We start from the raw sequence: 19841 nt of genomic DNA on the forward strand, positions 1-19841 counted from the left end.
AGATTGGACTTCTGTGAAAAACATTCCCCACACTCAGGACAGGAATACGGCTTCTCTCCCGTGTGAGATCTCTGATGTCTGTAAAGGCTGGACTTCAATGAAAAGCATTTGCCGCACTCAGGACAGGAATACGGCTTCTCACCTGTATGAAATTGCTGATGTCTATAAAGATTGGACTTCTGTGAAAAACATTCCCCACACTCAGGACAGGAATACGGCTTATCCCCCGTGTGAGATCTCTGATGTGAGTAAAGATTACACTTCACTGAAAAACATTTTCCGCACTGAGGACAGGAATACGGCTTCGCCCCTGTGTGAGATCTCTGATGTGTGTAAAGATTACACTTCACTGAAAAACATTTCCCACACTCAGGACAGGAATACGGCTTCTCCCCCGTGTGAGATCTCTGATGCTTGCAAAGGTAGGACATCAGTGAAAAACATTTCCCACAATCAGCACAGGAATATGGCTTCTCCCCCGTGTGAGACCTTTTATGCACATTAAGACGGCATTCATAAAGGAAACCCTTCCCGCACTCAGTACAGGAGAAGCTCTTCCCTGTTGGAAGGCCGGCCCGGTCCCGTACAGTCTGAGGTTCCTCAGGATACGAGGAATCCAATGGTCCGTCTACACTGGGTGTTGCCGGATGGACATTGGAGGGAGCCGGGTTTTCTCCTGGACTATACTGTGTGATGTCCTCATCTTCTACTTTCCAGTCTGGAGACAAAGTGAGACAATCCTCGGAGGTTTTCCTCATCTCCCGGCCATGGACTAAAATACAAAGACAAAGAGGATTACTAGACAGGAGCTGATTGGTTCCTCCAAACCAGGACTCCACCCACATCAGGCAGCTTGGTCTTTGAGGAGCTTACAATTCCACCCTCAAGGGAACTAGGAAATGGCTCCTTTGATCTCCTACCAGGTCATTTCTTTATTCATGGACCTTAGTCAGAGAGTGAGGAAACAACCAGAACTGTCTTTTATAGGAGGGACAGTGATGAGGGGATTATAGGACGAGGGTCCCCACCCCCTCTATCACTCATCGCCATCTTCCCAACACAAGAAGTACTGCACTTCCTTATTTAGTCCATGATTTAGTCATGAAGAACAGCGGGGCTGAGCCCCACCAGAGGTCAGAGAGTGAGGATGGGGGGAGAACAACCAAGATGAAGACTGGACTGATCCTGAAGACCACCATCATTGGGGTATTGACTCCTCCCTCATTATCACTTTCTGTTTAAGGGTCCAAAGTTGGAGGATGTTATCACATTATTATCACCATGTAAAAGTCTGTGCTCCAATCACATCATCCGATATAAAATGTCCAGCTGGGAGGAAATGGGGGAACAAAAGAGAATCCATATTATGTGTATATATAGCAGTGGGGGGAGGGGGGGAGCAGAAGTCATGACTATGTAATGTACAACATAGAGTATATAGTGCAGGGGTCAGGAGGATGTAATGTACACTATATAGTATATAGTGCAGAGGTCAGTAGCATGTAATGTACAACAAAGTATATAGTGCAGGGGTTAGGAGGATGTAATGTACAACAGAGTATATAATGCAGGGGTCAGGAATGTAATGTACAGCATAGAGTATATAGTGCAGGGGTCAGGACTATGGAATGTACCACATAGAGTATATAGTGCAGGGGTCAGGAGTATGTAATGTACAACATAGAGTATATAGTGCAGGGGTCAGGAGTATGTAATGTACAACATAGAGTATATAGTACAGGGGTCAGGAGTATGTAATGTACAACATAGAGTATATAGTGCAGGGGTCAGGTATATGTAATGTACAATATAGAGTATATAGTGCAGGGGTCAGGAGTATGTAATGCACAACAGAGTATATAGTGCAGGAGTCAGGAGTATGTAATGTACAACAGAATATATAGTGCAGGTGTCAGGAAAATGTAATGTACAACATAAAATATATAGTGAAGGGGTCATGAGAATGTAATGTACTACATAGAGTATATAGTGCAAGGGTCAAGAGAATGTAATGTACATCATAGAATATACTGTGCAGGGGTCAGGAGTATGTAATGTACAACAGAGTATATAGTGCAGGGTCCAGGAGTATGTAATGTACAATATTATGAGGGGAGTGACTTTGGGTGGGGGGCACAGCCTCCTTTGGAGTGGTGGGAAGACCCCTGCTGCAGCTCCCCATATCCCTCTTATGTGTAAATCACCCTGTGCCTGTTAGGGGTACGGGGTGGAATGTCCTAGTATTGTGTAGACATGTATAGGTGGGGTGTGGGGGTTGTTCATTGTTTACTGCCATGTGGTTTCTCCATTGTTCTATTGTGTCTTCCCTGACAGCAAACTATTATGGGATGTATGTGTTCCTGTATTGTCTATTGCCACATGGTGTATCCCATTGTTCTATTGTGTGTGTATTGTCTACTGCCACATGGTGTATCCCATTGTTCTATTGTGTGTGTATTGTCTACTGCCACATGGTGTATCCCATTGTTCTATTGTGTGTGTATTGTCTACTGCCACATGGTGTATCCCATTGTTCTATTGTGTGTGTATTGTCTACTGCCACTGGGAGTATCCCATTGTTCTATTGTGTGTGTATTGTCTACTGCCACTGGGTGTATCCCATTGTTCTATTGGGTGTGTATTGTCTACTGTCACTGGGAGTATCCCATTGTTCTATTGTGTGTGTATTGTCTACTGCCACATGGTGTATCTCATTGTTCTATGGTATGTCTTGGTTTGGTGGGGGGTGTTTCCAGCAGCCCTTCCCCCTGATGGGATGGCCTGCTGATGTGTTTCCTGTTACTGGTTGTATTTCCCCACCCTGTGTATATCTTGTGTTTGTGTTAAAATAAAGCAGTCTCACTTCCTGTCTTAAGAAGAGCCTGGTGCTGTCTATTTCCTGTATGGTCAGCGGTGGTGTCCGTGGATAATGTTCGGACAGGGAAGCGAGAGTCTAACGGAAATACCTTAGCGCATTCGGGGTCCGGTTCCGTTACAAATATAAATTATACAGTATATATAAAGCGTAAATGTGAGCGCAATATTAAAAGTGGAAAAAAAGCAGCCAGCATATAAAGGTAAAACCTCAACACCTTAAAATGATAAATAGAAATAAATATGCAGCGCTAAAAACATATATCTTATAAAGGTAAGGGGGGCGCATGCGCGACCAGGACAGGTGATGGCCATGTTCCCCTGAGGCTCCCTGCTTCCCTGGCCTTAGCGACTCACCCATGGCGCAGCGTCGGCCTCCGAGCGTCCCTGGGTGAGTCACCTCAGCTCTGCACCCGGCCCCCACGATAAGGGAAGAGACAATGGGGAAGATCGGGCGCTGGAAGCCCTTCTCGCTGCCGAGTGACCCGCGGCCATCCCCGCTGCAGTGGTTCCTCACCAGGCCGCAATCCCCGGCCTCTATTACAGCTGAGACCCGGAGAACGAGCTCCGGGCCCCCAGTGGTGGCCGGAGGTACTGCAGCCACCAGCTCTACAGTGTAGCCAGCATCCCCTGCATCCCCACGGTCTCCTAACCCCCAGATGAAGGATCCCGAGCCCCTGACACTGGTAGGGGGGGCAATAGAACACCATTCGTTGAGCCATCCTTCCACTGTTCCTTTCACTCCTCACTCCTCATCTTCTCTCACGGTGTTTGCGTTGGAGGAAAAACTTCAAGTTTTTTTACGCAACATTACCGCCTCTATATCCACCGAAGTGGGCAAATTGGCTTTGGATCTTCGAGGGGAAATAGCTCAGATCGGTGAGCGTGCGGATCAATTGGAGAACAAATTTGATGAATTGGTGCAATACGTCCATGTCTTAGAAGAAGATAACGTGTATCTGAAACACACCATGTCACAAATCCAGCTCCAACAAGAAGATTTGGAAAACCGGGAACGTCGGCAGAACATCCATATTCGCGGTATGTCTGAATCTATTGCCGATTCCCAACTCCGCCGACATCTCTTATCCTTTTTCATCGCAACCGCCCCCGCGGTCCCAGAAGCAGATTGGCGCATGGACAGGGCCCACCGATCACTAGGCTCTAGACCTGCTGATGGTACCAGACCTTGTGACGCCATCGTTCGTTTTCATTTTTTTGAAAGCAAAGAAGCCTTGCTAGCCTCCGTACGCAACAAGCCTTCCTTGGAATTTAAAGGGGACAAGCTCCAGCTCTTTTGTGATCTTTCTCCGATCACCCTGGCCAAACGGCGGGCACTGAAACCAATCACCACGCACCTTCAACACCACTGTGTCCCTTATCGCTGGGGATTTCCCTTCAAGCTGGTTGTCTCCAAAGACACTTCCCAAGTTATTCTATGTGATCTCCAAGAGGCGGACTCCTTTCTGAAGCAATTGGGAGTACCTCCTCTACCAGAAGACGCCTCCTCATCACCGCCTACTCCATCTCGCCCTTCTGTTACTCCCAAAAAGATTTGGACACCAGTTTGTAGGGGTCGGAAGCATTTTTCATGTACTCCACAACGTCCTCGTCCTCATTCCAGAGATGAGCCTACCTGATGCTCTTCTAGAGTGTTCTCCTGCAGATACTTCATGGTTGTCCTTTATTCCCTCCCTTCTTCCCTTCCCTACCCCCCCCTTTTTTTTTCCCCTGGCTGAGCCCTTGCTGGGTGCTTTCATTTGCTCTGATTTTCTGGTTTGACGACTGTTATGTTCGGTTGTCGTGTTGCCCCCGATCCCGTCCAGCCACTGGCCTGGACGACTTGGGTATAGTTGTTTTTCCCAAGTGTATATCCTCACGGATATCTATGTCTTTTATTGTTATGTTTCCGGTTTATCTATTAATGTCATTTGTTTTTTGTTTAGTTTCATCGATGGTTTTCCATTTACCTTTCCTGCTGGTACACATGCTATATCTATTGTTATTTTGTGATGGCTTTGCGACTTATGTCATATAATGTCAAAGGCCTTAATTCCGTTCAGAAGCAGTGGATGGCTTTGAAGGAATTCCGATCTTCAGGAGCAGACATTATTTTTGTCCAGGAGACCCATTTTAAATCAACGGGCTCCTTTCGTTTTGCCTCAAGGTTTTTTTCCCAATCCTACTCGGCCTTTGACCCATCTGGGAAGGCTGGAGTGGCAATTTTGATTCGGACACATTGCTCCCTTCGAGTCGTTTCCTCCAGGGTCGACCACCATGGTCGCTTCATTATTTTAGAATGTACACTTGGTGATACTCCTCTTATCTTGATGAACTTATATGCCCCCAACTCAGGTCAGTTACAGTTTCTGACACAAACACTCGCCAAATTAGGTTCCTTCCCTACTCCACACATGATTATAGGGGGTGATTTTAACTTAATGCTCTCACCACATAAAGATAGGAAGGCTCTTTTTGAGTCTACTCCCTCGAAGCTGCAATGTTCGTCTTCAAAATCTTTTGCGTAAGCTGATCAGGGAACATCGTCTCTTTGATGCATGGCGGATCCGGCACCCCCTTCACAAACAATTCACCTTTTACTCCACTCCTCATCGTAGTTATTCACGACTAGATCACTTTTTTATTTCAGCTCCTCTGCTCCCCCTTCTGGTTTCCTCTGATATCAACCCTATCACATGGTCTGATCATGCCTCCTTGACCTTAAATCTCTTTTTCCCTACTGTTAGGCCTAAGGTGGGTCATTGGAGCCTTAATGAAACCTTTTTAACCACGGAACATCTCCGTGCTGAGCTTTCACAGGGACTTGACATGTATTTCTGCCACAATGTAGGCTCTGTACCATCCAACTCAACCGTATGGGAAGCCCACAAGGCGGTATTTTGAGGTCTGTGTATCTCCATGGGCTCTCGCCTGAAGAAATCCTCAGAGAGTGCCAGGACTACCTTAGTCCACCAGTTAACTTTGGCTGAACGTAGACTTCTCGCAAAACCATCTATTTCTGGGCTGCGTAAAGTGACCTCTCTCCGTGACCGAATCAAGGCTCTTGATGCCTGTAAGTCCACTAAATCTCTTCTCTGGGTCAAGCAGAAGTTCTATGAATTTTCCAACAAACCTCACCGCATGCTCGTTATTAGACTCAAAGCCCAAACTCCCTCTACACTGCCGGACCATCTCATCCAACCAAATGGGGACCCTACTTATGACCCCAATGTAATGGTCTCCCTTTTTGGCTCCTATTACGAGTCCCTTTACAACTGTTTGACCCCAGATCTCCATCCTCCCCTCACAGAGACTTCTTTCGATAGGTTTTTTAATCCTCTACTATTGATGAAGCTATCGCCCTCTGACATCTCGGCCTTTAATGCTGACATTTCCTCTGAGGAACTATTTGATATAGTCAAACATCTCCCCTCATGAAAATCGGCAGGACCAGATGGACTTCCCTACTCTTACTACAAGACTTTCATTGGTATCCTGGCTCCACATCTTCTCTCTCTCTATCAGGATTTTTTCAAGGGTATTACTCCCCAGGCTGACTTTTCCTGTGCATACATTTCCGTAATTCCCAAACCGGACAAAGATCACTCTATTTTAGATAATTACCGTCCTATTTCCCTACTTAATTCCGATTACAAGATTTTTACTAATATCCTAGCCAAGCTCATACACAGAGACCAAGTAGGCTTTGTTCCTGCCAGACATGCAGTGGACAATACTAGGAGATCCATTGACCTGGTTGACTTGGTTAATCGGTCTGCTACGCCCACCATTTTATTGAGCTTAGATGCCCAAAAAGCTTTCGACCGCCTCAGCTGGCCTTATATGTTTATGGTCTTGGAGAAGTTTGGCTTCCGTGGCCCCTTCGTGGCAGCTTTAAAAGCTCTTTATTCTTATCCTTCCTCGCAGGTCAGATTGGCCTCCTTTCTCTCCCCTCCTTCCAGATGTCGAATGGTACGCGACAGGGATGCCCACTCTCCCCTCTATTGTTTATCCTCTGCTTGGAACCTTTGGCTATTGCAATTCGGTCTCACCCCGACATACAAGGGATATTATCCCATGGCCATGAATACAAACTATCTCTATTTGTGGATGATATCCTCCTTACACTCTCGAATCCCCAAATCTCTCTTCCAGTACTGCAAAACATTTGATGTCAGTTTGGGACTCTCTCGGGTTACAAGGTTAATACTTCCAAAACTGAAGCACTTCCACTCCATATCCCACCAGCTGTTCTCACGTCTCTCCAGGAATCCTTCCCTTATCGATGGTGCACTCATTCTCTAAAATACTTGGGTACTAGTCTCACTTCCTCCTACGATTCTATATATGACGCCAATTTCCCCCCCTTATTTACAGCTATTTCTCGCTCCTTGAAATTTTGGGATACCCTTCCCATATCCTTCCTGGGACGCATCAATGTCATAAAAATGACTGTACTGCCCAAACTTCTGTACTTATTTGCGACCCTCCCCATTCCTGTTCCTATGTCCAGACTACACTCCCTCCAGAAATCCCTTCTACATTTCATCTGGTATAATAAGCGACATAGAATTGCACGTAGTGTACTACTCTCTCTGCGCTCTAGGGGAGGCCTAGGGGCACCGGATATCGTGACCTGTTACTATGCTACTCATCTCCGCTTCCTCGCATCGTGGTCTTATAACCCTCCCAACCTGTGGACTGAGATCCTCTGGTCGACCTCGGCGGTGGACCTTGTCCCTATCTGTCATTTTTTCCTTGGCCCCATGCAATTCTCCATGAGTATCTGGCAGAAATGTAAGACTAGGTTTGCATTGACATCGGATTGCTCCGCACTGACTAATGTCCTCTTCAACCCCAGCCTTCCAGACAGTTTGGCCGTGTCCCGGGTGCTCCCTTGGGTCACAGGTAACCTCTTCCAACTACGTCATTTAGTACACCCCGTGACTCGGAGGCTGCATCCATTCGCTTACCTCCAGAAAAAGGATCTACCTTCCCAACACTTGTATATCTACCTCCAGATGCGCCACTTTTTCTCTACCATGTCCCCCACATTGACTCTTGGGAAACCCACTCCCTTTGAGCGTCTGTGCATACAGGGTCCACATCAAAGGGGCTTAATTTGTAATACATATAAACTTCTTATGGATGCCTCCCCCCTCTCTAATGACACTCACCACTACATGCGCAAGTGGTCCCAGTTTTTACAATGTGACATTGATCTGATGCAGTGGAGGAAAATTTGGGAAAACTCATCTAAATCTTCTGTCTGTGTGGTTTATAAGGAAAATACATACAAAATGATGATGCTGTGGTACAAAACTCCTGATGTAATCCATGCCTTTAATCCGAATGCTTCTTCTGCTTGCTGGCGTTGCGGGAAAGACCTTGGCTCTCTTCCACATTTTTTGGACGTGTGGATCCATCGTTCCCTTTTGGGAAGAGGTTTTGTCCTTTTTACAATTGCTATTGCATACCTCCCTTCCCTTTGAACCTCTGTACTTTTTATTGAGTCTGCCATTCCCAGGTCTTCCCAAAATGGCCAGGAAATTCGCCACACATATCCTGATAGCGGCTAGAAGAAGCATTCCTATGTGTTGGCTATCCTCTATTCCTCCTTCGATGCCAACTCTGTTTAAAATTATTGCTGATGTGAGACAGATGGAGTACCTGACTGCTCTACACGCCTGTTCGATTGCTGTGTTCGAGGCAGTGTGGCACCCATGGGATAATTTCACTTCCTCCCACCTTTCTCCAAATGTATGGTTTTGATGGCCTCCTCACTGTTGCTATGTGACACTATGTCTGTATGTATATATATATATAGTGGGGCAAAAAAGTACTTAGTCACCACCAATTGTACAAGTTCTCCCACTTACAAAGATGAGAGAGGCCTGTAATTGGCATCATAGGGAGACCTCAACTATGAAAGACAAAATGAGAAAACAAATCCAGACAATCACATTGGATGATTTGGAAAGAATTTATTTGCAAATTATGGTGGAAAATAAGTATTTGGTCAATATGAAAAGTTCATGTCAATACTTTGTTATATATCCTTTGTTGGCAATGACAGAGGTCAGACGTTTCCTGGAAGTCTTCACAAGGTTGGCACACACTGTTGCTGGTATGTTGGCCCATCCTCCATGCAGATCTCCTCTAGAGCAGTGATGTTTTGGGGCTGTCGCTGGGCAACACGGACTTTCAATTCCCTCCAAAGGTTTTCTATGGGGTTGAGATCTGGAGACTGGCTAGGCCACTCCAGGACCTTGAAATGCTTCTTACAAAGCCACTTCTTCGTATGTTTGGGATCATAGTCATGTTGGAAGACCCAGCCACGTTTCATATTCAAAGCCCTTGCTGATGGAAGGAGGTTTGCACTCAAAATCTCACAATACATGGCCCCATTCATTCTGTCCTGTACATGGATTAGTCGTCCTGGTCCCTTTGTGGAGAAACAGCTCCAAAGCATGATATTGCCACCCCCATGCTTCACAGTAGGTATGGTGTTCTTTGGATGCAACTCAGCATTCTCTCTCCTCCAAACACGACGAGTTGTGTTTCTACCAAACAGTTCTATTTTGGTTTCATCTGACCATATGACATTCTCCCAATCCTCTTCTGGATCATCCAAATGCTCTCTAGCAAACTTCATACGGGCCCAGACATGTACTGGCTTAAGCAGGGGGACACGTCTGGCACTGCAGGATCTGAGTCCCTGGCGGCGTAGTGTGTTACTGATGGTAGCCTTTGTTACGTTGGTCCCAGTTCTCTGCAGGTCATTCACTAGGTCCCCCCGTATGGTCCTTTGATTTTTGCTCACCGTTCTTGTGATCATTTTGACCCCACGGGGTGAGATCTTCCATAGAGCCCCAGATCGATGGAGATTATCAGTGGTCTTGTATGTCTTCCATTTTCTAATTATTGCTCCCACAGTTGATTTGTTCACACCAAGCTGCTTGCCTATTGCAGATTCAGTCTTCTCAGCCTGGTGCAGGTCTACAATTTTGTTTCTGGTGTCCTTCGACAGCTCTTTGGTCTTCACCATAGTGGAGTTTGGAGTGTGACTGTTTGAGGTTGTGGACAGATGTCCTTTATACTGATAACAAGTTCAAACAGGTGCCATTGATACAGGTAATGAGTGCAGGACAGAGGAGCCTCTTAAAGAAGAAGGTACAGGTCTGTGAGAGCCAGAAATCTTGCTTGTTTGTAGGTGACCAAATACTTATTTTCCACCATAATTTGCAAATAAATTCTTTCCAGATCAGCCAATGTGATTGTCTGGATTTGTTTTCTCATTTTGTCTCTCATAGTTGAGGTCTACCTATGATGCCAATTACAGGCCTCTCTCATCTTTGTAAGTGGGAGAACTTGCACAATTGGTGGGGACTAAATACTTTTTTGCCCCACTATATATATATATGTGAAAACTAATAAAAATTGTTAATACAAAAATAAAAAATAAAGGTAAGTATAACCGTATATTATAAGTGGGCGCTGATATGAGCGCAAAAGTAGTGGAGTGGAAATACGTCTATGAATGACATAACAGTAATAACGTGACAGTCCTAGTGAGTCCAATCACAAAATAATGATGTCCATCATGCAAGGTGATCGGTGCTTCATGACCATCAATACTGGTGCCAAGATCTGGTGAGGTGATGCACTTACCAGAAGTACATATAATATGCGCATTATATGTATATTCTTATGATGGGGTCATCGGATCTGGTCCGAGGCTGCGGGGTCATCAGGCTCAGCAGTGGACAATCAAGATGATAACTCACACTCGGGGGTCTCACTCCGCTCACAGACTCATCAGGCAGCTCTAAGCATTGACTCCACACTCCTAAATGGCTCCACCTTGTGAGGCTCGCAATAATCAAGCCAAGATGTAATTTGCACCATTTTGCGCTCATATCAGCGGCCACTTACAGCTGCAAGAAAAAGTATGTGAACCCCTTGGGATTACGTGGAGTTTTGCATGAATTGGGCATAAAATGTCTGAATGTCATCTAAGTCACAACAATAGAAGAACACAGTCTGCTGAACATAATACTACACAAACATTAGATGTTGCCATGGTTTAATTGCACATAACATGTAAACATTCACAGTGCAGGGAGGAAAAAGTATGTGAACCTTTGGCCTTAATAACTGGTTGACCCTCCTTTGGCAGCAATAACCTCAACCAAACGTTTCCTGTAGTTGCAGATCAGACCTGCACAACGATCTGGAGTCATTTTGGACCACTCCTCTTCACAAAACTGTTTCAGTGTAGCAATATTCTTGGGATGTCTGGTGTGAATCGTTCTCTTAAGGTCATGCCACAGCATTTCAATCGGGTTGAGGTCAGGACTCTGACTGGGCCACTCCAGAAGGCGTATTCTGTGCTGTTGCAGCCATTGTTTTCTTGAATTACGTGTATGCTTTGGGTCATTTTCCTGTTGCATCACCCATCCTCTGCAAAGCTTCAGTTGGCGGACAGATGGTCGTACGTTTTCCTGCAAAATGTCTTGATAAACTCTGGAATTCATTTTCCCATCAATGACAACAATCCCTCCAGGCCCTGAGGCAGCCCCAAACCATGATGCTCCCTCCGCCATGTTTCACAGTGGGGATGAGGTTTTGATGTTGGTGTGCTGTGCCTTTTTTTCTCCACACATAGTGTTGTGTGTTCTTCCCAAACAACTCAATCTTGGTTTCATCTGTCCACAGTATATTCTGCCAGTAGTGCTGTGGAACATCCAGGTGCTCTTTTGCAAACTTCAAACACGCTGCAATATTCTTTTTGGCCAGCAATGGCTTCCTCCGTGGTGTCCTCCCATGTACTCCATTCTTGTTCAATGTTTTCCTTATTGTAGATGTGTCAACAAAAATGTTAGCATGTGCCAGAGATTTCTGTAGGTCTTTAGCTGACACTCTGGAATTCTTCTTTACCTCATGCAGCATTCTGCGCTGTGCTCTTGCAGTCATTTTTACAGGACGACCACGCCTAGGGAGAGTAGCAACAGTGCTAAACTTTCTCCATTTGTAGACAGTCTGTCTTACCGTGGACACATGAACATCAAGGCTTTTGGAGATACTTTTGTAACCCTTTCCAGCTTCATGCAGGTCAACAATTCTTGATGGTAGGTCTTCTGAGAGCTCTTTTCTGCGAGGCATGGTTCACATCAGACAGTGCTTCTTGAAACCAGTAAACCCAAAACAGGTGTGTGTGTTTTTTAAGGGCAGGACAGCTGTCAGCAACACATCCAATATCATCACACTGATTGGAGTCAAGGTTGGCTCACTCCTGGCTCCAATTAGCTCTGGGAGAAGTCATTAAGCTAGGGCCTCACATACTTTTTCCTCCCTGCACTGTGAATGTTTACATATTATTAGCAATTAAACCATGGCAACATCTAATGTTTGTGTAGTATTATGTTCAGCAGACTGTGTTCTTCTATGGTTGTGACTTAGATGATGTTCAGAGCACATTTTATGCCCAATTCATGCAAAACTCCACGTAATCCCAAGGGGTTCACATACTTTTTCTTGCAACTGTATGGTTATACTTACCTTTATAAGATATATGTTTTTTAGCGCTGCATATTTTTTTCTATAAATTATACAGTGTAAGGGTCAGGACTTATAATATTGGTATTCAGTAATCAGTGGAAGATTAAATGTTTACTGTAGACAAGTTGCAGAGATCCCACACCGCTGCCTCCCATCTCCTGAGACTGCACTCAGTGACTTGGGTCTGAGACACTAGAGAGATATCCCTCCACCCGGCACAGCCAGCAGATAACAGAGAAGGTCCCCTGGAGGAGTCAGGCACAAGGCAGGAGACCCCAGTCACATGTCCTGGGTGCCTACATTATGCAATGCTTAGAGTAAAAATCAACATTTTGCTGCCAGCTGAACCCCAGAACCTCCATAAATCCAGTCTAGAGACATAAATTGTGTCTGCAGCACAGAGAAGGAAGATCATTATCCGAGAGAAATCCAGGAATACAGGACGGGGAACACAGCTCAGGAAAGTGACCAGGGGATTACAGGCTGATATCACCCAGTCCCCGCCCTACTCTGGACCAATCAGTGAGCAGTATGGGTGGAGGAATGGATTTAGTGTTCATGACCCACCTGTGCTGATCTCTGTAGGAGTGTCCTCCTCTATAAATGTCCCCGTTATTCCATCCTCCTCCATAGACTGCTGATCATCCCTCACATACGCCTCTTCTTCTTCTGCTTTCACCTCAACTTTTATATCTATCAGATCTTCACCCTAAATCAATGGAAGAAAAGAAAATAACATCTGTAAGACATAAGCGTTAATATTGTTACATCACATAAAAACTCCACACATTGTCTCTATGAATCCATGTTCTAGATGCTCCATCCCACCAACCTTGTAACAATGAGGGATGGTGTGATCTTCCTGTGTGGAATCCCAGGAATACAGAGGACGGGGACATCTCTCTGGTGGGTTCCTGGTATTAGGTGGCTCCATCATATCCTTGTGTCCTTCTGAAAACTCCTCCATCACTCCATACTCCTCATCATCCTCTTTATACTCTTCTTTAACATCAATATTCTCATCCCCGAGGATTCCACTCTGAAAGATATAATAAAACATTCATTGTAACAAACATGCTGTGTATAAATCACAACTACCAATAATTGTCATCATCTACCTGATGATGGTGAGGGATGGTGTGACCTTCCTGTGTGGAATCCCGGGAATCCAGAGGACGGGGACATCTCTCTGGTGGGTTCCTGGTATTAGGTGGCTCCATCATATCCTTGTGTCTTTCTGAAAACTCCTCCATCACTCCATACTCCTCATCCTCCTCTTTATACTCTTCTTTAACATCAATATTATCATCCCCGAGGATTCCACTCTGAAAGATATAATAAAACATTCATTGTAACAAACATGCTGTGTATAAATCACAACTACCAATAATTGTCATCATCTACCTGATGATGGTGAGGGATGGTGTGACCTTCCTGTGTGGAATCCCGGGAATACAGAGGACGGGGACATCTCTCTGGTGGGTTCCCATGACTGGATCCATCTGTAGGAAACACACACACTGACTGAATCCATTGTTTCTATGTGTTTATCAGATGATGGGGGATCTAGGTGGATCCTCCGTACTGCTCTCTCCTTTACAATAAAGTCTCCTCTTACCCGGTGATGTGAGGGGCGGCTGATTGTCCATCATGACGTCCTTGTAGAGATCCTTGTGTCCTTCTAAATACTCCCACTCCTCCATGGAGAAATAGACAGTGACACCCTGACACCTTATAGGAACCTGACACACACAATGATACAGTCACCATCCAGACACATCCCTTGTCTGTTACTGGAGAATGTCCCAGAATTCCCGGCACCGCTCACCTCTCCTGTCAGCAGCTCAGTGATCTCTCTGGTGACTTCTAGAATCTTCTTCTTCTTTCTCTCTTCTATCAGGGAGGGAGGTGGAGGCAATGTGATGTCATATGATCTCCAGACTTCACAGGAGGAAAACTCTACATCTGAACACAAAGAGTCACATCAAATGATATTCCCAGAATCCTCCTCACCTCTCCATTCAGGTCTCCATTTTATTAAAGCCCCACTTCAGGCTGAGGTATAATTCCCCCCACAGGACCCCCACACCACGCAGGGTATAGGCTTGTTGCAGCATTCTGATGTCATTACATACAACGCAGGACCAATAGTCCCACTTTACATGTGAGGATACCAAGGGGCCCCACATCCTAAGAGCATCAGAAAAATGTCAGATGGAGGGACATTGGGAGGAGGAGCTGTGAGGTCAGTGTGATGTCATAGGATTCTCTGATTCTGAATGGAGGGACATTGGGAGGAGGAGCTGTGAGGTCAGTGTGATGTCATAGGATTTTCTGACTCTGGATGGAGGGACATTGGGAGGAGGAGCTGTGAGGTCAGTGTGATGTCATAGGATTCTCTGACTCTGGATAGAGGGACATTGGGAGGAGGAGCTGTGAGGTCAGTGTGATGTCATAGGATTCTCTGATTCTGGATGGAGGGACATTGGGAGGAGGAGCTGTGAGGTCAGTGTGATGTCATAGGACATATAGACTCTGGATGGAGGGACATTTGGATGGGGAGATTTGAGGGGTCCTCTATATGAGGCTCCTCTACAAACCAAATCCTTGTTCCTGGGTGCGTCCTACCTCTCCTAAACTGAAGAGTGAACTTTGACCTTTACCATCGAGAAACTTGTCCGGAATCTGTGGAAGTAAGCTGTCATGTGATCAGGTGACGTGCGGAGGAACGGAGTGTAAATAGCAGACAATAGTCTCCATCATGAAGGAGATGAGGGGGAGGGGAGGAAGTCACTGAAGGTGACCATAGATCCATGGAAATTCAGCTGGTTCAGCAGGGATCGCTCACATTTCCATCCATGTGTGGCCACTGCCGGATAAAAGCCACTCCCCCAGCGGCTGCAGCCAATAGCTTGAGTGCTGATCTGTGTATTCTGAGAGCGGAGGAGTCCCCCCATTGTCAGAATACAAGAGTGCAGCGGGGAGGATTCCCCCATCCACCTCCAATGTGTGGATGGGGGAATCACTTCAGGTTTTATGGTCATCCCGCTGGCTGAACGATAAAACTGAACCATGTAGGCCAGCTTTGGGAGCAAATATATTATCATCAACTCCTCCCCCTGAAGGGGTTCATCTACGTATTACCTCCTCTGCCGCCAGATCCAGGAATGTCTCCTCTCTACTTCCTTATTCATGGAACTTCCTGTCTGGGTAGAAGTCAGAGGACAGACATGACGGGGGTTACTGGGTGTAAATAGAAAATAACATCGTATTACCTCCTCTGCTGCTACTTCCACCAAGGTCTCCTCTATACGTCCTGCCTGTACCTAACATCACTTCCTGTCTGTACCTGACATCACTTCCTGTCTCTACCTGACATCACTTCCTGTCTGTCTTCCATAGAGACTTCCTGTCTGGGTAGAAGTGAGATCCCCACCTTGTGGAGCTCAGAGGAACTGCAGCCCCGAGAAGCGTCTGGTAGTGTGACCCCGGCCTTGTGCTGGGTGTGTATGGACTGTAGATCCTTATAGAGGGGTCACCTCCACTCCCACCAAGGGGGACAGAAATATATGACTGCTCGGGGGACACATTTTGGCTCCATTGATTTTGCAGTAAATGTGATTGCATTAGTCCCGTTGATTTTCATATTTCCATGTAATAAAAGGTGTCACACGATGTCGGGTTCCCCTTTCTCTCCTCCCTGAGTGTGTATTTAGAGGCGGAGCTCCTGCTGGAATGGCGGTTGGAGGCGGAGTCTAGGAGGGAGACTGACAGAACCCGCAGCAGACTTGCAGGAGTGAGCGAGGAGGATCCGGTTCCTTTACCATCGGAGATGAGGAGAGTGTGAAGGATGTTTCTGACTCTGGGAGCTGAAAAGCTGGGAGTCCTATTGGTGTGATGAGGGGGAAGCACTACTAGGGGGCGCCCTCACCATCCCGTGTACAAGAGGTGGAAGAAGGCGTGGCTACACTACAGCCCACACAATTTGGAGGGCGGAGCACTTTCGCACCTTATCAACTTTTCACTGATTGGTGGATTTTTGGAGTAAAATAAGTGGATTGAAGTAGCTGCAAAGTGGAAGCGGTGGACTTGCAGAGAACACTATGCTGAGCACACAATATTGTCGGTCTCCATGGATTTGCACAGGATTTGAGATGATTTCCTATAGCAGCAAATCTGATGAGATGAATGAATGTAGCGCCCCCTCCTGGTCAGGTCTAGGATGTGTAGTCAGGTAAAGCATAGCTGTGTTTCTCTGCTCACCAGAGAGGCTGTCAGGTAAATTCAGTCGGGTATTCTGATTTACAGAGAGCTGTGATTGATTAGTCAGGTCTGCTCATGCTGCTCTGGTTCTGTTGGAGTTTGTCTGAGTTCTTCCTGCCTTCAGGAAGCTATGAGAGTCTTCCAGAACATGGGAATTGGCTAGACAAATGACCAGCATGAATATGGATACAGTCCTGGCCAATTGCAGGGGAGGGTGGCCCCATTGCATGCTGGGAGTGGTATTTATACTCTGAGAGCACATGGGTTCAGTGTCTTTCCTCGGAGAGGATTGCACCAGCCAGGCTGCCTCGCCTGGCACTTGCTGTTATGTGGCCTCGGGTGGGTGACCTGAGGGCCTGAAGTTAGAGAGAGTGACCCTGATTCTACAGTAAGCTGACTGAGGGGAGCTGTCTGCCAAAGCTCTGTCTGGTATCACTGGAGAGAGTGGCTTGGAAGATTGGAAGGAGGCAACCATTCTGTCCTTGGACCTGTGAGTGCAAACTCTGAGAGATCTGGGGGGCTCTGTGTGCTTGTTACCCCTCTGGTGCTTGATAGTCAGCCTGGGTCTGAGAAAGGGAGCCCTGCCTAGTGTTCTGCAGAGCTTGTCCAAGTATTGCTACTGCTAATGGGACTTGGCTCTCCTACAACTACTTGCTGCTATTTGTTACTGAGAAGTCTGCTATCTACTGTCAGCCGAGACTTCACAAGTGTTCTACTAAGAGATCAGCTAGATGTCCTCAGTGTGAAGAGTTCTGATTCTGGAGGATCCGACTACATTCCCCATCCCTATCCCCAGTTCTACAATAAACTCCAAACACAAAACATCCCCTAGACTGGTCATTGGAGACAACGAGCAGAAGTGTGTGTGTTTGCCTTGTGTGGGGCAAAGCAAAGGGAAAACGGGGGCAACATTCAGCTCCTTCTGAGGTAGTGCTACATGAAGTCAGTGTAAAGTGGAAGCAGTAGATCTGCAGGGAACTGCATCTTGAGCACAAAACACTTTGTTGTATATGGATTTGCATATTGTTCAGTATTCTTAATTTACTGGCAAACAACACAAGATCAATTGAAGTAGGTGTAAAGTGGAAGCAGTAGATCCACAGAGAATAATATTTTGAGTTGGGATGGGCTGACGGTTCAAGTCAAACATAAGATCGACTCGAACATTAACTGTTTGAGTGTTCACCATTATGCAGGAAGTTTGCCCGCGTGCCCAAACAATGTAAAACATGCTTTGTGATTGGCCAAAACATTGCACCTGACCTGTGGTCAGGTGCAATGCTTTGGCCAATAACAGGTGAGTTCTCAGGGAGAGCCATGATTGGCCAAAGTGCTGGCCGTATTATTGAACCACAACATGCAGAAGAAGTGGTGGAGTGGATAAGTCAGTCATCCTCATCCTCTGTCATCCAGGCTCATACTATTTTGCCTTCCACCACAGCTGCCAAAGTGTCCTGTTCCTCCGGCTCCTTGTCCACCACAGCTGCTCCTTCCGTAGCCCCACCATCATGCATGGAGGAGTCACCAGAATGATTGGATCATAGTGTCAGTCCCATGCTGCTGGAGGATGTGCAGCAATCTGAATGCTGTGATGTTGGTTCCCAGGATGAGGAAAGGAGTGACGTGAGCCTAGAGAGAGGGGGCGCCAGTGAGGGAAAAGAAATTGTCAGTCCTGTTCCCCCAGCCGCAGCACACTGCCAAGTTGGCCCCATTGATGAGGAGGATGGGGATGATGAGGTCACTGACCATACTTGGGTGCCTGAGAGAACAGAGGAGGACAGTGAGGAGGAGGCAGAACTCCAACAAGGCAGGAGACCCTCCAGGGACAGGCATAAGGGCAGCCAACCAATGGCATCCCATGACAGAGCTCCACAGGTGGGGGGCGCTGCTGACTCCAGGCAGACTTCCACAAGTTCTCTGGTGGGGGCTTTCTTCAACACATGTGCAGCATTGCTGTTTGCAGTCTTTGACTGAAGCAGACCAAGCGTGGCCAATACACCAGCCACTTGGGCACCACATGCTTGACAAGACGTATGATGAGCTGCCATGCAGCCCGCTGGTAACAGCACCTGAAAGACCCAGAAAAAGTGCAGACTTCTCCTTGCTCCTCATCTGGGATCTCTACTGTAAAACGTCAGGTCTTCTCAACAGCCTCCACTGAGAGGAGTGATGGTACAGCAGTGGGTGGCCCATCTGACAGCAGGACACCACCTGTTGATTTCAGCAGGAACATTTCACTACCCCATTTGCTGAACCGTGAAAAATAGACTGTCCCACCCATCCACATTCTATCCTGGCCAAATTGCTGCATTACAACTGCTGCCTTTCCATCTGGTGGACTCTTCCCCCTTCCGGGAATTTGCAGAATGTGCTGTATCACAGTGACAGGTTCCGAAAAGACAATTTGTTTCATGCAAGGCCATTCCAGCTCTGTACCATCATGTGGAAGGTCATGTTTTGGCCTTGTTGGACAAGGCGGTCAGCAGCAAGGTCCACATTACTGACACGTGGTCCAGCAGGCACAGTCAGGGATGTTACATATCCGTCACGGCACACTGGGTGACTCTGCTAGCAGCTGGGAAGGATGCAGGACAGGGTTCAGTTCTGGAGCTTGTTCCACCACCATGCCTCCAAAAACCTGGTGGTGATTCTGCCACATCTGTCTGCTCCACCCCCTCCCCCTCCTCTTCCTCTATGGCCTCTTCTGCTGAATTGTCCTCTCCACTGGCTTCCGCTCACCCAATGAATCAAATTCAAAATACTAACAACTTACAAAACCATCCACAACTCTGCCCCCAGCTCCATCACCAACCTGGTCTCAAAACACCAACCAAACCGCTCCCTTCAGTCCTCTCAAGACCTCCTGCTCTCTGGCTCCCTTTTCACTGCCTTCCATGCTCACCTCCAGGACTTCTCCTGAGCCTCTCCCATCCTATGGTACTCCCTACCCCAATCTGTCCGACTATCTCCTACTCTATCCACCTTTAGAGGATCCCTGAAATCCTTCTCTGTAAAGAAGCCTCTCCTGCTTCTAATGAATACACTGTGTTTTAGTTCCTCCATCGGCCCATTGCCCAGTTATGACCTTTGTATCACTTCACCCTCCCTCTTAGATTGTAAGCTCCCACGAGCCGGCCCCCTGA

General features: G+C 46.7%; 1 protein-coding gene across 1 annotated transcript in view; it reads right to left on the reverse strand.

Moving 5' to 3' along the window:
* Window positions 1-17887, reverse strand: part of LOC149462462 (uncharacterized) — a gene marked incomplete at its 3' end in the record, with an annotated part of 64681 nt that extends 46794 nt beyond the window's left edge. The window contains exons 1-3 of the mRNA XM_089676820.1: window positions 17744-17887; window positions 13554-13760; window positions 13268-13474 (exon numbers count right to left, since the gene is read on the reverse strand). Coding sequence (XP_089532946.1) covers window positions 13268-13474; window positions 13554-13760; window positions 17744-17887 — 558 coding nt within the window. The remainder of the gene's footprint in view (window positions 1-13267; window positions 13475-13553; window positions 13761-17743) is intronic.
* Between the last annotated feature and the right edge of the window lie 1954 nt (window positions 17888-19841).

This window comes from Staurois parvus, unplaced genomic scaffold (genome assembly GCF_062004578.1).
Source record: "Staurois parvus isolate SC_StPar_1 unplaced genomic scaffold, SC_StPar_1.0 ptg000174l, whole genome shotgun sequence".
NCBI lineage: Eukaryota > Metazoa > Chordata > Amphibia > Anura > Ranidae > Staurois > Staurois parvus.